General features: G+C 41.3%; 1 protein-coding gene across 1 annotated transcript; it reads right to left on the bottom strand.

Moving 5' to 3' along the window:
* Nucleotides 1-784: 784 nt before the first annotated feature.
* On the bottom strand, nt 785-13,287 carry abhd5a (abhydrolase domain containing 5a). Its single transcript, XM_007900897.2, is given in 7 exon segments — nt 785-1,810; nt 3,319-3,505; nt 5,308-5,422; nt 6,589-6,696; nt 6,699-6,733; nt 10,398-10,770; nt 13,149-13,287. Coding segments are annotated over 7 exon segments (1,047 nt in total). The 3' UTR covers nt 785-1,720.
* Nucleotides 13,288-13,730: the final 443 nt, after the last annotated feature.

Here is a 13,730-nt window from a genome sequence, read left to right as displayed (position 1 = left end):
CTTAAGCATATCAATTTTATTGAAAAGATGTCCTGTCAAATCTATAAGAATAAGGATTTTACTAAGAAATGTACAACAATAGTCAAATAACTCCAGTAATCCCCATTTAACCTTTGCTCCCCATGCTTCTCTGGAATCTCAACTTTGCTTTTCTAATACTTTATTTTTATTTAGGTAGCTTGGCACATAATACAAGATACAACCATGATTAAAGGGTTGGGAAGAATGTGAGATAAAACAAGCAATGTTGGGTAGATGGCACCAAGATTGAGTTTAAAAGCTTGTAGATTGTAGATGGAAGGGAAGACTTAGGGAGGTAGCAAGTTTTGCGTTATGGAATCCTAGGAAAGAATGAATTAGACTAAAATACAGTGTGATGAGCTACGATCTAACATAGTGTAGAGTAGCCCATAGAGAAGTTAAACAGCTATAAAGCACATTTCGTGCAGCACAAGTTTTTGGCATGCTTTTCAACTAACCTACTGGGACTTTTTCTATGATTGGAAACAGAATACACATTTAGATGATTTAAACAAGGAGCAGCACAACCAAGCAAGATACAAGCGGAAAAATGTACACATCCAAAGAGATGCTGATATTTTTTCTATTCTTTCTTTCACCAAATCTAGCATTTTTAAAAATTCAATCTTTATCCCCGTTTATAGGATATTGCTGTAATATTGCACAAATTGGTTTCCGGGTGTTGCTTACAAAAATACAGTCACTACACTTTACAGTGAATCCTGTGAAGCGCTTTGAGATGTCCTTCCAATGTGAAAGGCATCATATCAAATGCAAGAATTATTATTATAATAATAATACTTCAATTTTCACTAGTTTTAGTATTTGGCGTGTTATAAACCCCATCGTATAAAACAATAATCTAACCAGAAAGCAGTTTTCTGTTTCGTGTTAGAAGTTTTTGGCATAGTAGAGTTAAGAAATGCCAAGGAAAGGTGACCTTATTTTAACAGGAAACCCTGCTCAAAAACTAAGCCAGAAACAGAACTAGTAGTTGCAGAGCAAAATACGAAAGCAGCAGAATTAAAACCCTCTTCAGATAAACTAAGGAGACTATTTTCTTTTAGAAAATGCCTCCTTGATAGAAACGCTGAACCATCCCGTTTCACATATCTCGAGTACCTGTCTTGTATGTGAAGACAGATTTAGAAACAATGGGATTTGAATGATTTAGCTGTGCTAAAATATCACTAAATTGTGAGTTGCAAAACAAAACGAAAGACACCCTAAGTTTCTTCTCAGATCGCTGCTGATGCTACTGAGCCAAAGCTCGAAAAGATCAATTTCAGCAAGATAAGACTATTGCAAATAAATAAGACGTCAGAAAAATCTCTTAGTGAACAATTTAGTGGCAATATTCTTAAAAACGGAATAAGTATTTTCAATTAAAAATGACTGTTGCTGATGACTGAACCCACAAACAAATCCAAAGAATATACACATGTAGCCATTAACAGCTGATAATTATATAGATATTAATATTGCACATATTAAAATAGTCAAAAACGTTTGTGGTAAATCAAAAATAAAATCTAGAAATAGCATAAAGCTCTAAAATATTGAACAAGAGATGATAGATATTGACTTAATAAGTCTTCTCAATTGTTAGTTTAAAACAGAATCCTTCAGAAGAATGATTTCTTAGGGCTAAATGAAGGTAGTCTAGCTACATTTATTACTTTTTGAGGTGAGAACACAGTTAGTCTACAGTACTGCAGATGTCCACTACTTTTTGATTGAAGTCTTCAGGTTGATCAGCATGCACATAATGACCAGCACCGCGAATGACCTGTGAAGCAGAGTAAATCAAACACAAAGTTGTTACTACTGATAACAAAAACTGGAATTATTTGATGGTTTAATTTTACATACAGTTTGATGAATAATCCAGTACATTTGGTTCAAAAGCTTTCAATCTCCTCAAACCTGTCTTCTGTAAGTAGAACCATGGAAATTTACCGCACAAAAAAGGCACTTGGCCCAGTGTCTGTGCTGGCTCCTTTAAAGAGCAATCCTTTCAGTCCCATTTACTTGTCTTTTCCCCATATCCCTGATGTTTTCTTTCATTTCTACCTTATCTTGTTTTTTCCCCCAATCCGAGAATTAATAAAGTCAGTAATCCTCATGTTTCATATAGCGCTGAATCCTGTTGAAATGTCTCCAAGCAATTTACAAAGTTTATTTGTAGGTGAACACAGAAGACTCCTGACCCAGAGGCATGATTGCTAGCAACTGAACTAAAGTAACACAATGTTGAATGCTTCCCAGAATTAAGATTTTGCACTAACCGGGAAAGAGTTTCATAGACTAACTTTGGCATCTAAAACTTGCTCTAGCTGTTGTCACTGTTGCGAGGCTATCAGAAAAAATACGTGCAATGTAAGCAGCGTTTTGTTTCCCCCATGCAAGCCCCTGTACACACTCAGAACTGTGAAACTTTGGCTTCGACCCATGTTAAGTCTCATTGCCCTGCGTACAGATGCTGTTTATGTCACAGTTGCTTTCCCCAGTGGTAGGTAATGCCGCTGAAGTGGTTTCTGGATGACAATGTGGGCACAATTATATCATATTTTGTTGAACAAAGACTGGAAAAGTGACTACATTTCCCTTTTTAGAAACACATTCAGTTTCTGAAAGTGTTTAGCCAATCAGTAGAATGTAAAAATCTTTCTAGGTCATCCAGAAGGATGCACAGAAAAGGAAAAGCAGTGGGTTATGAAATACACAATGGACTTCACGACTGTGTGAAGTACTGGTGTGTCTGCAAGCAGTAGAACAAAGTTTTGTCTTTGTGTTGCCGTCAGAGATATGGGTTGAAAGCATGTTAGGCGATGTGTAGCACCTTGTGTTGTGGTTGACTGTGGCGCTTCCTTCAGTGGCAACCTGGCAAAGCAAGTGAGCTATCACATAGCACTGCAGTGAAAAGGACAGCTGGAGAGGCTCCTACTGTAGAATCAGAGAATGTTACAATGCAGAAACAGTCTATTCGGCCAATTAGGTCTGTGCCAGTGTTTTTTCTACATGAGTCATCTAATCTAATCCCATTTTTTTGCTGACTCCCCACACACTTTAATATTCTTGTTCAACTATCAAGTGAATTGTTTGTTTCTTCTAGCCTTTCAACTGCCTTGTGACTCAAAGAAACAATAGACATAAAGCTATATTTAATGGAATGTGTAGTAGACATTTACAGTTTTTCTTAAAGACACTAGACTAAGCACCAAAAGCTTCTTCAGCTCTTTACAAAGCCACACAGCATAGCTGTGCCTTAAAGGTAATTGAATATTGGCTACTTACTATGATGTTGACAGGGGAGTTAGGTCTCAGTGCTTTAATTTGGTTTCCAGAGTTGCCATCTATGGAAGAACGAGCTCCATAAATGACTGTGATAGGAATGTCCTCTTGTATCTGATTAATCCTCTGAAGCATTGGCTGTTTAGCCCAACCATAAGGTATGGTCATGTTTCTGAAAGCCGTTTCCCCACTAAAACATGGAAAACAAAACAGTCTTTTATAGTACTCTTTCAGTTGCTTCCCATCTTCTCTCTGCTTTCCCTTTTCCCCATTCAATGCACTCAACCGTGCACCCTGTGTAGTGTATTGCTCTTCTAATGGCCATAATGACTATTGAAAGCAGCTTGATAGAGTTTTCTGGTAATGTAAATTATAACTAAACTAGAGCACCTCATGGAGACAGCTCCATTCACCAGCTCAACCAAGAAATAACAAATTTATTTAGCAATTGGTTTTAGTCATCACAGTAATAACTATAGCAGAGATTGGAGAAGTTAGGTCGATTTTCACTGGAGTAGAGAAAGATGGGAGGAACCCAATATAGAGGTGAACAAAATTATGATGGGTTTTGACAGAGTAAATAGGGAAAATTATTTTCATTCTAGGTGCCAAGGTTATAAGATGAATTACAGGCCAAATTTACAAGATAGTTACAAGAAGAGTGAAAGGAGAGTTTTGACAAAATTTTTCATTCAAAGTTGTTAGGATGTGAAACACTGCCAAAAAAGACGGTAGAAGTAGAATCATTGTGGGTTTTAAGAGCAAAGTAGATACGTATAATAATAATAATAATGCTTGCATTTGATATAGCGCTTTTCACATCTTCTCGACGTCTCAAAGCACTTCACAGAATATGCCGTAAAGTGAATTGACCATATATTTGTGGGCGAAACACGGCAGCCAATTGCGCACAGCAGTGTCCCACAAACAGTTGTGGATTGAAAATGACCAATTTATTATTGTTTTGTTTTTGGAGGGATTATTATTAGGCGTGTGGAGTAAGGAAACTTGCCCAAGGTTTCGCCCTGTCTGAAATTGAACCCAGGTGTCTCGCTTGCAAGGCAAGTGCTCTGAGCTACAGGACTCCTCGGTATATGAAGGACAGAGGCTTGAAGGGGTATATTGATGGGGCAGGGAAGTGGGTTTGAATGAACACCTTGCTCTGAGAGCTGGTACTGACTCAATGGACTGAATGGCCTCTTTCTGTGCTGTAAACTTCTATGATTCTATGAGTAATCAAACTCATGATGATCATTCTTCCATAGAATCACAGAATATTACAGCACAGAAACTGAAGCTGCTGTTGAAGCAAAATACATCAAAGGGGAAATTTGAGGAAAGGGAATAGAGGGGTAAGGATAGGGGATTAGGCCGGTGTGGGGTGTGGTAGCCGGGCATGGGTGCAATACGTAATTTTAATTATTAGGTTACAAAATGTGAGGGTTCAGAGCCCCATTGGTTTATAAGCAAACTCACATTACAACAAGGTGCATTAGAGCTGTCCTGTATTTATCCTAACATAATTCTTCATAATTTCGAAGACTCAAGTCAATTCTCTGCTTGACCTTCTCAGATCTAATGGTAAAAAAACCTAACTTTTCAAGTCTCGCTGAAAGCCTTTATTCCTGATAACATCCAAGTGAATCTGTATTGCATCTTTTCTTATGTTTACAAGGAACAGATGGTGATGGTAAAAAGGCTCACCTCAAACACCTTCACCTTAATTTCAATGTTAGTTTAATAAACACAAACATTGAATGTGAATACCTCCTGCTAGTTAGCAGTTAGCAGCACTGTTACTCACGGTTATAATTTGACCTCAAAATTGACATAATGAAATTATCAAAAGCAAAGAGGGTGCAAAAACAAGATGTCTACAAAATACATCCACTCCATTTTACAGTATATCCTGTGAAGTGCTTTGAGACGTCCTCCCATGTGAAAAGTGCTGTATCAAATGTAAAGGATTATTATTATTATTTGGGTGCTCACCTGGGGGTTTGTGCATTGCAGTGATAAATGTATTCTGTGACTGTGGTTTCATCATCGCACACCGAGGAAAACTTTTGCTTGAGGTCAGGTCTTAAGCGCTGAATTAGAACTGGCCCTGTGAGCAACATAAGACATATTTTATCCCTAAAAGAATGTCGATTTAAAAATTAGTTTCTCCATTTCTGCACATCACTCAGGAGCTCTCGAGCCATTTGAGAAAGGAATCATTCCCTCCAGACTACTGGCACAATAGCTCTACCCAGATCCCCCAAATTAGGCCTTTCAAATATACAGGGTGACCAAAAAGTCATGATACCATTACAATGTCTCATAAGTCTTAAAATATATATTTTTAAATAATAGGGTAGTTATCATGAGTTTTTGGTCACCCTATAGTTATAGTACTTGTAGCAGTACAGCCCTCATAAAGTTCTGATAACCACCTAATAGAAATCATCTAGTGTTGACATGGAGCCATAGAAATTTATAACACCATTAAACCCACCCTATCTGTACTAGTTCTTAAGTAATCCATTGGCTGCCATCATGTCAACTTGGTTCAGTTGGTAGCACTCTCGCCTCTGAGTCAGAAGGTTATGGGTCCAGTCCCCATGTTGAGACGTGAAACGCATATATTCTAAGCTACACTCCAGTGCTGAGGCTGAAATACCGTCTTTCAGATGAGACGTTAAACCAAGACTGCATCCGTCTGTCCACATGGTTGTTAAAGATACCATGGTGCTATTGAAAGGAGTTCCTCCTGGTATCCTGGCCATTAATCCACCAAATAAGATTGGTCACTCACTTCATGGCTGTTTGTGGGACATTGCTGCGCACAAATTGGATGCTATGTTCACCCACAAAATAACCAGTCACTACACTTTACAGTAAATCCTGTGAAGTGCTTTAAGGGCCCTCCTGATGTGAGAAGTGCTATACCACATCTAAGGATTATTATTTTATTCAGCCCTATTTTCCTGTTGTTTTCCCATACCCCTCCCTGCAAATTGCTCTTTTTAGATATCTATCTAGCTTCCTTTTAAACGCTAAGATAGATTCTGCACCCTCAACTACTGCACCTGTCATGGCACTCCACATCCTAAATGAACATTTTTCAGTTATAAGATGCTGAAGAGCGTTATAATGGTTACACTGAGGAACTCTCAGTGTCAAAAACATAATCCTGGAGCTCAGCATTTGAGTGCAGGTAGGAGGACACTGACTGAATTAAACTGGTATCACTGGGTATCCAACCATAGTACTGTATGACGTTATCCTTACCAAAAGGTCCAGCCAACCTAAGACCTGCCAATGGGTTGAATGGACTCAGCATCGCTCCCAGGACTTTCATCCAGATGGGCACTGGTCGTTCCTGTTCCTCATGCACTGAAACCCCCATGGTTCCTCTAATATTAGATGTTTAACCCTGCACAAAACACAAGTAAGCAGCTAAATATAAACTTTCCTTTTTAAATTGCTCTGTGAATTTTATATAACAAACAGTAGTGAGTGATTTGATTTTTTCAGAAGTGCTGTATAATACTGTACCATATTAGCAAAAGTTAGGTAATGTAACCTTCACTCCCCTCTATCCTATATTGTGTATAGTTCTTTTTCCACAGGTTGAGGGCAATAATAAGCCAAATGGCCTTCTCTAGTTCCCGCATACTCACCTGCAAGTGAACTCCAAACCCCCATCACACCAGGCTCCACTGGCTCCCTATCACCGAATGGATCGATTTCAAGATCTTCAGACTTGTTTTCAAATCCCGTTAAGACCTGGCTCTCCCTACCTCACCGACCTGCTTACTTCCCAATCCACGATCCACTGCCTCCACTCAACTGGCTCCAGCCTCCTGCTTGTCCCGCGTACTCTCCAATCCACCACCGGTGGCTCGCTTTTAGCCATTACAATACAATACAAAATTATATTTGTATGGCGCCTTTCTTGTTGGAGGACTTCCCAAGGTGCTGGACAGTCAGGGATTTGGATCCAAGCTGGGGGTAAGGATCGGGGAGGGTGGAAGGCAGGGAAGTTAGGAGGATGGCCAAAGGTTCGGTCGAAGAGGAGGGTTTTGAGACACGCCTTGAAGGAAGAGAGTGGTGAGAAGGAAATGTGGGATGGAGTTCCATAGGTTGGGCCAGAAAGGCTGAAGGCCCGACTGCCGATAGTGGGGTGGGCTGGGTGGAGTACGTAGAGCAGTCCAAAGCCTGCTGAGTGGAGTGAGCGGACAGGTTGATATAGGGTCAGCATGTCGCAGAAATAGGGAGGGGCAAGGTCGTGAACTGACTGTATATTTTGTGGGCGAAACATGGCAGCCAAATGCGCACAGCAATATCCCACAAACAGTTGTGGATTGAGTGACCAAATTTTTTTTTGAGGGTTTATTATCATCGGAAAAGCAATCCGTCAATTGACTAACAACCAAGTTCCTACTTACTGCTAGGTAAACAGAGGCGTGTGGAGTAAGGAAACTTGCCCAACATTTTGCCCTGCCGGGAATAGAACCCAGGTCTCTCGCTTGCGAGGCAAGTGCTCGAACCACTGAGCTACTGATTCGACATTGAAGGTTAACAAAGAATCATTGTTCACATAGCTGAAAAGCTGTTTATCTTTGGTTTCTCCAACAAAACACAAAATATCTTGTGATATCCCAGTAAGTACCCAAATCTGATATGCAGAGGCCTGTTTATAATTCAGCCAGACAAAAGATTAATTTAAACCCAGTACACGCTCAAAGAATTAGCTCTAGAAATTCACAACTTCTGTTCAATCTTACAGCAACAACAGACATGTTCCTTACTATATTCTTTACTATGGGATAACGGGACTATAAAAGTGATCCTCAGGCAAACAGTAACATTATTGGGACCTCAATCCCACAAAGAGCATTGCATTGTAACCTCATATAGAGGAAATCCCTCTATATCAGTGTCAGCGAGAGCTCAGCTCCAATACAGCAACAACAAAATTACATTTGTATAACGCCTTTCATGTTGGGAGGACGTCTCAAGGTGCTGCACAGACAGAGTTACGGAACAGAGCTGAGGGTCGGGGTGGGAGTGGGGGGAGGGCAGGGGGGGAAGCAGGGAGATCGAAAGCACGGTCGAAGAGGAGGGTTTTGAAGGTGACGAGGGAGGGGGCGAGACGGAGGGACTGCATGATGGAGTTCCAGAGGATGGATGCAAAGTGGTGGAAGGCCCGCCCTCCGATAGTTGGGCGAACAAGCCGGGGGTCGTGAAACAGGCCAGAGCCCGCTGAGTGGAGGGAGTGAACAGGATGGTAGGGGGTTTGGAGAGGTGGGGGGAGCAAGACCATGGAGGGCTTTGAAGGTGAGGACCAAGATCTTGAACTGTATCCTCTGTGTGATGGGAAGCCAATGGAGTTGGCAAGGATGGGGGTGATAGAATCGCGGAGCCTGGTGTGGGAGAGGACACGGGCTGCAGAGTTCTGGATGATCTGCAGCCTGTGGAGGGAGGAGTTGGGGAGGCCGACAAGCAGTGAGTTTGCATAGTCGAGCCTCGATGTAATGAAGGTGTATACGAGGGTTTCGGCGGCCTGCGGTGTGATGTCGGAACGGGGCGACATTGCGGAGGTGGGGGAAGGCAGGGTGGGTCATGGCACGAATGTGGGATAGAAAGGATTTGACCTGAGCCAATGTCTTGCAAATCAGTGTGACAAATAGAATAGAGCAGTTTACATTACGAGGCTCCATAGCTCCAGTTGTCTGAGGAGCACGTTTTCAACCCTGAAGTATCTTTTTACCTGTCTACAAACAGCTGAATATTAAGAGATGGGATTACTTGGACTGTGCAATTACTAGCCACCATGACAAGGCCTATCAAGACCATGTGGAGCACTAGCAAACCTGAGGCTCCACAGTTTTGGTGCAGACTGGCCGGATTCCTGCATATACTGAAACTGTTTAAGCATTTCTAGTGCAAAAAAATGCTCTCAAGAATGGTCGTGACTGATCAGCTGGCTTCCTGGTTGCTGTCCATATACAAAAAGCCGTCTGTGCTGCAAGTGACATCAGCAGCAACCTGATAATGAGGAAATCAGACCCTTGGCCATTTTTTTACCGCCAACATAATGTCTACTTTTATGGACTTAAAGCAACATGTTATGGCAGAGGTGAACCTACCTGTTTGCAAGCTCCTTGAGAAATTCCTCATCAAGTCATTTTTTATATCTCAAGAGCCTTGCAATCGTGGATGCAGAAAACAAACCAACAGAACTATGGAGCTCAGTTCAGGAAGCTGATTTGGTGTGGAGGAGGGGAGACAAAAGTGATGACACCCTGTGGTACCATAATTAAAGTATAACAACAACTTGCATGTAAATAGTGTCCTTCATGCAAGGCAGCGTCTCGGAGCATTTTGATAACCTCCGTTGGGAGGTAAATTTTGATTAAATCTGTACATTGCATTTTGTTTTCCTGCCCACAATGAGGATTTTTTATATAGGTTCCTTTGATTTGAAACCGATAGTGGCCAAATTCCCCAAATTCTAACGAAGGTACGTCACTAATAAAGGGAAGCACACTGGTCTATTCAATGCCTTCAACGTTCAGGTTCCCTGAACTTTGAAATATGCTCCCTATAGATATTATTTTCTCTATAAATTAAACTTGTCGCTTCCTTCTGATTTAATACGTTAGTCTAGACTCACCTCTGAGTCGGAGGTTGTGAGTTCAAGCCCCGCATTGGGACTTGGAACCCATATAGTCTGACCTGACACTCCAATGCAGTGCTGGGGGGGTTCTGCACTGTTTGGAAGGTGCTGTCCTTCGGATGAGACGTTAAAACTGAGGTCCTGTCTGCCTTTCTAGGTGGGTGTTAAAGATCCCATGGAACTATTTGAAAACAGAATAACCCAGTGTCCTAGTCAACAATGCCAAATAAAAATTGCATGGCTGCTGTTCACATATTGGCTGCCAAATTCGCTCATAAAATACACTCAGTCACAGCACTTTACAGTATATCCTGTGAAGCCCCTTGAGACGTCATGATGTTGTGATAAGGCGCAATATCAAAATGCAAGGATTATAACTCCTTCAATTCTTCATTACCAAATGCTCATGACTTACCTTAGTGGGTAGTTAATTGTGTATGATGCAGCCAAATAGCCACCAAAATTATGTCCTAATAAAATCATTTTTTCCACTCCCATTTTTGCTCTCCATTCCTCAATAGACTGCACAAACTGTTTTTCAGCCAGTTCTGAATCATTGCTGAACTGTGGCCTACTGCTTTGACCAAATCCCACAAGGTCAAAGGCATACACAGTACGTTGTTGGACAAGTGTATCGAAGTTCAAGATCCAAAGTCCAACTCCTCCTCCAAATCCGTGAATCAGAACAAGTGGAGTTTTGTTATCAACTTCATGACTGAATATTAGCGTCCAGATCCTGTTGCCATTGGATATTGAAACATATTCTTTGATGCATTTACTTTGGACACCTGCAAAATACAAAATAAAGTCCATTCTTTTCCCTTTTCTCCACACTTTATTCAAATTCAACATATTCGAAAATGCCATACTTTAAAGAGTGAGCATCCTAGCTTGAATTTACAGACTAAATTTGATTCATTATTATTCAAAACCTAATAAGAGTAATCCAAAAGCGTTAAAGGGCTTGGGTTGAGAGTGGACCTGAACCATTTAATGCCTCATTCACTTTGCAAAGTGAATCTGATATGCAGCTACCTTTTTGCAAAGTGTCCTGGTCTCCTGTTCCAGGCATTCCAAAGGTTTGGATTTTTTTGGAGGCATTTAGTTCCTTCCCACAGGGAACTTTAGCACTTGGAACACTGCACTAAAATCGACAACAGGATCATTATCTTTATCTCAGCGACAGGATTTATTTTAGGGTTTAAGTAGATTGATTCAGAGCTTTCCAAAACAAATTCATAGAAGACACTGAAGGCTGTAAAAGGGAAATCTGGGAAATCCATGGAAATTGGAAACTCCATGAAGTCTACATACATTCATCATGTGTGTGCAATTGGCTGCCATGTTTCGCCCACAAAATATACAGTCAATTCACTTTACAGTATATTCTGTGAAGTGCTTTGAGACGCCTCGAAGATGTGATAAGGCGCAATATTAAATGCAAGGATTTTTGGTATTGTCCCTCTTCCAAGAGATACTAATGTTCTTTGTGAGGCATTAATGTAGGTACAGATGTCATCCTGTCTCAGTTTGTAGCACTCTTGTCTCTGAGTCAGAAGACTGATCTCATGCATCTGTCCTTTGATTGAGATATTAAAGCAAGACCCTGGCTGCCTGTTCTAGTGGACGTTAAAGATAACATTGCCCTATTCAAAAAGAGAAGGATGTTTGTCTTGGTCGTGACCAACAATCCCCCAAATAAAACTGGTCATTCACTTCACGACTGTTTGTGGAAGATTGCTGTGCTCAAATTGGCAGCTGTGTTCACCCACAAAATAACAACAACAACAACAAGATTCCATTTATAGAGCGCCTTTCACGTCGGGAGGACGTCCCAAGGCGCTGGTATATATAGTCACTCCATCTTGTGCAGCGCTTTGGGACATCCTCCCAATGTGAAGAGCTATACCAAATGTAAGGATTATTATTCGAAAAGAGTAGAAGGGCAAAAATCTTCCAGATAAAATTGGTCTTTCACGTCATTGGCTGTTAGTGAGACATTGCTGGGGTCCCCAAGCACACATCTCAGCATTGCACTGGAATGTCAGCCCAGTCTATCCAGACATGGGGTTTAAACCCACAGATTTCTGACTCAAGAGGAGGGAATGTTACCAACTGAGCCAGGCTGGCACACAAAGATGACTTCACTAGAAGAACAAACAACAACACTAATACAATGTGTTGGATATCTCTTACTGTGTTGTTGATTGGTATGTTTTTTCTATGGTTGGCACACCAGTCACCTCCACTCCTTCAAGTTACAGATGCATGCCGTTGAATGCACTTGGCTCAAATCCAACGTAACGGTCTACTGCTAGATTTGGTTGGACTACACCTACTGGAAAACCTACTGCTCCATCATTGCCGCAGCCTAATCGTCCTTCTACTCTTGGGAGACTAAAGACAACCAGGCCTGGCTCCATTGATCCCTCACTCCCAGGGGATTGAGTTCAAGATCCTCGTCCTCACTTAAATCCCTCCACAGTCTTGCCCCACCCTACTACTGTGACCTCTAAAACTCTACCAACTTTCTCGCTCCCTCCACTCGAAGGCTTCACATCCACACTCTGCCCTCTGCACCATCGGAGGTTGAGTCTTCAGCCTGTCTGCCCCCACTCTCTGGAACTCCATCCTGGAGTCCCTTTGCCTTGCCTCTTCCCTCACCTCCTTGAAGGTCCGTCTCAAGACGTTCCTCTGTGACCGGGCCTTCAGCCAACTTCCCCACCACCTCACCCTTTGTCCCCATCATTCCCTAATCCAATTCCCTGCTCAGGTGCAAACCCTCGAGTGTCCAGCACCTTGGGGCTTCCTCCTGACTATGAAAGGCACTATAACAAATGCAATTTTTTGTAACTGTTATTGTATGGTTCTATGGGAAGAAGAACACTACAGTTCACAGTATTGAACTGGGACAAAGCCAAACTACAAATGAGATAAGAGAGCAACCCGAAATGTTCAGAGGAAATGGTTGAAGACGTCCAATACAATCTAAATACAGTATCAGTAATCAGGCATGCATGAAGACTCATACTTTTCGTCAACTAGGCGAATGACCCAAGTATGGTCTATCATTCTGCCCCGCTGAATCTTCCTATGTAAAGGCTAGGGACTGACCAAACAAATAAAGGAATTTCAAGAGGCAGAAATGACAATGATCTTTCCTTACCCTGCAGCATTTTGGTCTCAGCGTCCTTGAGAAGAGACAGAGAAGTGGGACACCAGGAAGGGAGCCAACTGATCAGCCATCCTGACCTGGTAATAGAAACCACTGTGAGACATGTAGCATTGTAAACACCGACAGACATGGGGTGAAAACATAATTGAAGCAAACAAATTAACTGCATTTCTTTGCTCCAAATGAATGGAATATAGAACATATCGACACTGATCATCACTCTTTCAAATTGCGATTATAACATGTGTCCTCATGGGTAATATGCACTCAAATTCTGCATGTCAGTTTTTAATAAAATGAAACACTGCAAATGCTGAAAATGTTGAATTCAAAACAAAATGACAAAAATCTACAGAAGCCTAATCTATACCTGAAGAAGAAAGTTATGGTTTAGAGTAACAGAAATGGGAGCTCCTGTACAAGGTAGGGAAGGGCAAATTATGGACAAAAATAGACATCAGGAATTTTAATAGATAATTATAAAAAAAGGGTAACTCAGCAGTGCAGTATGTCTCTAGCTAGGAAAGCCTTATCTGTTAGGGCNTTTTTGACAGATGGTAGACAGCTATATCT

The sequence above is a fragment of the Callorhinchus milii genome, unplaced genomic scaffold, assembly GCF_018977255.1.
Source record: "Callorhinchus milii isolate IMCB2004 unplaced genomic scaffold, IMCB_Cmil_1.0 Scaffold2, whole genome shotgun sequence".
Taxonomy (NCBI): Eukaryota; Metazoa; Chordata; class Chondrichthyes; order Chimaeriformes; family Callorhinchidae; genus Callorhinchus; species Callorhinchus milii.
Note: the sequence above shows the minus strand (reverse complement) of the source record. Positions and strands in the feature narration are given on the sequence as shown.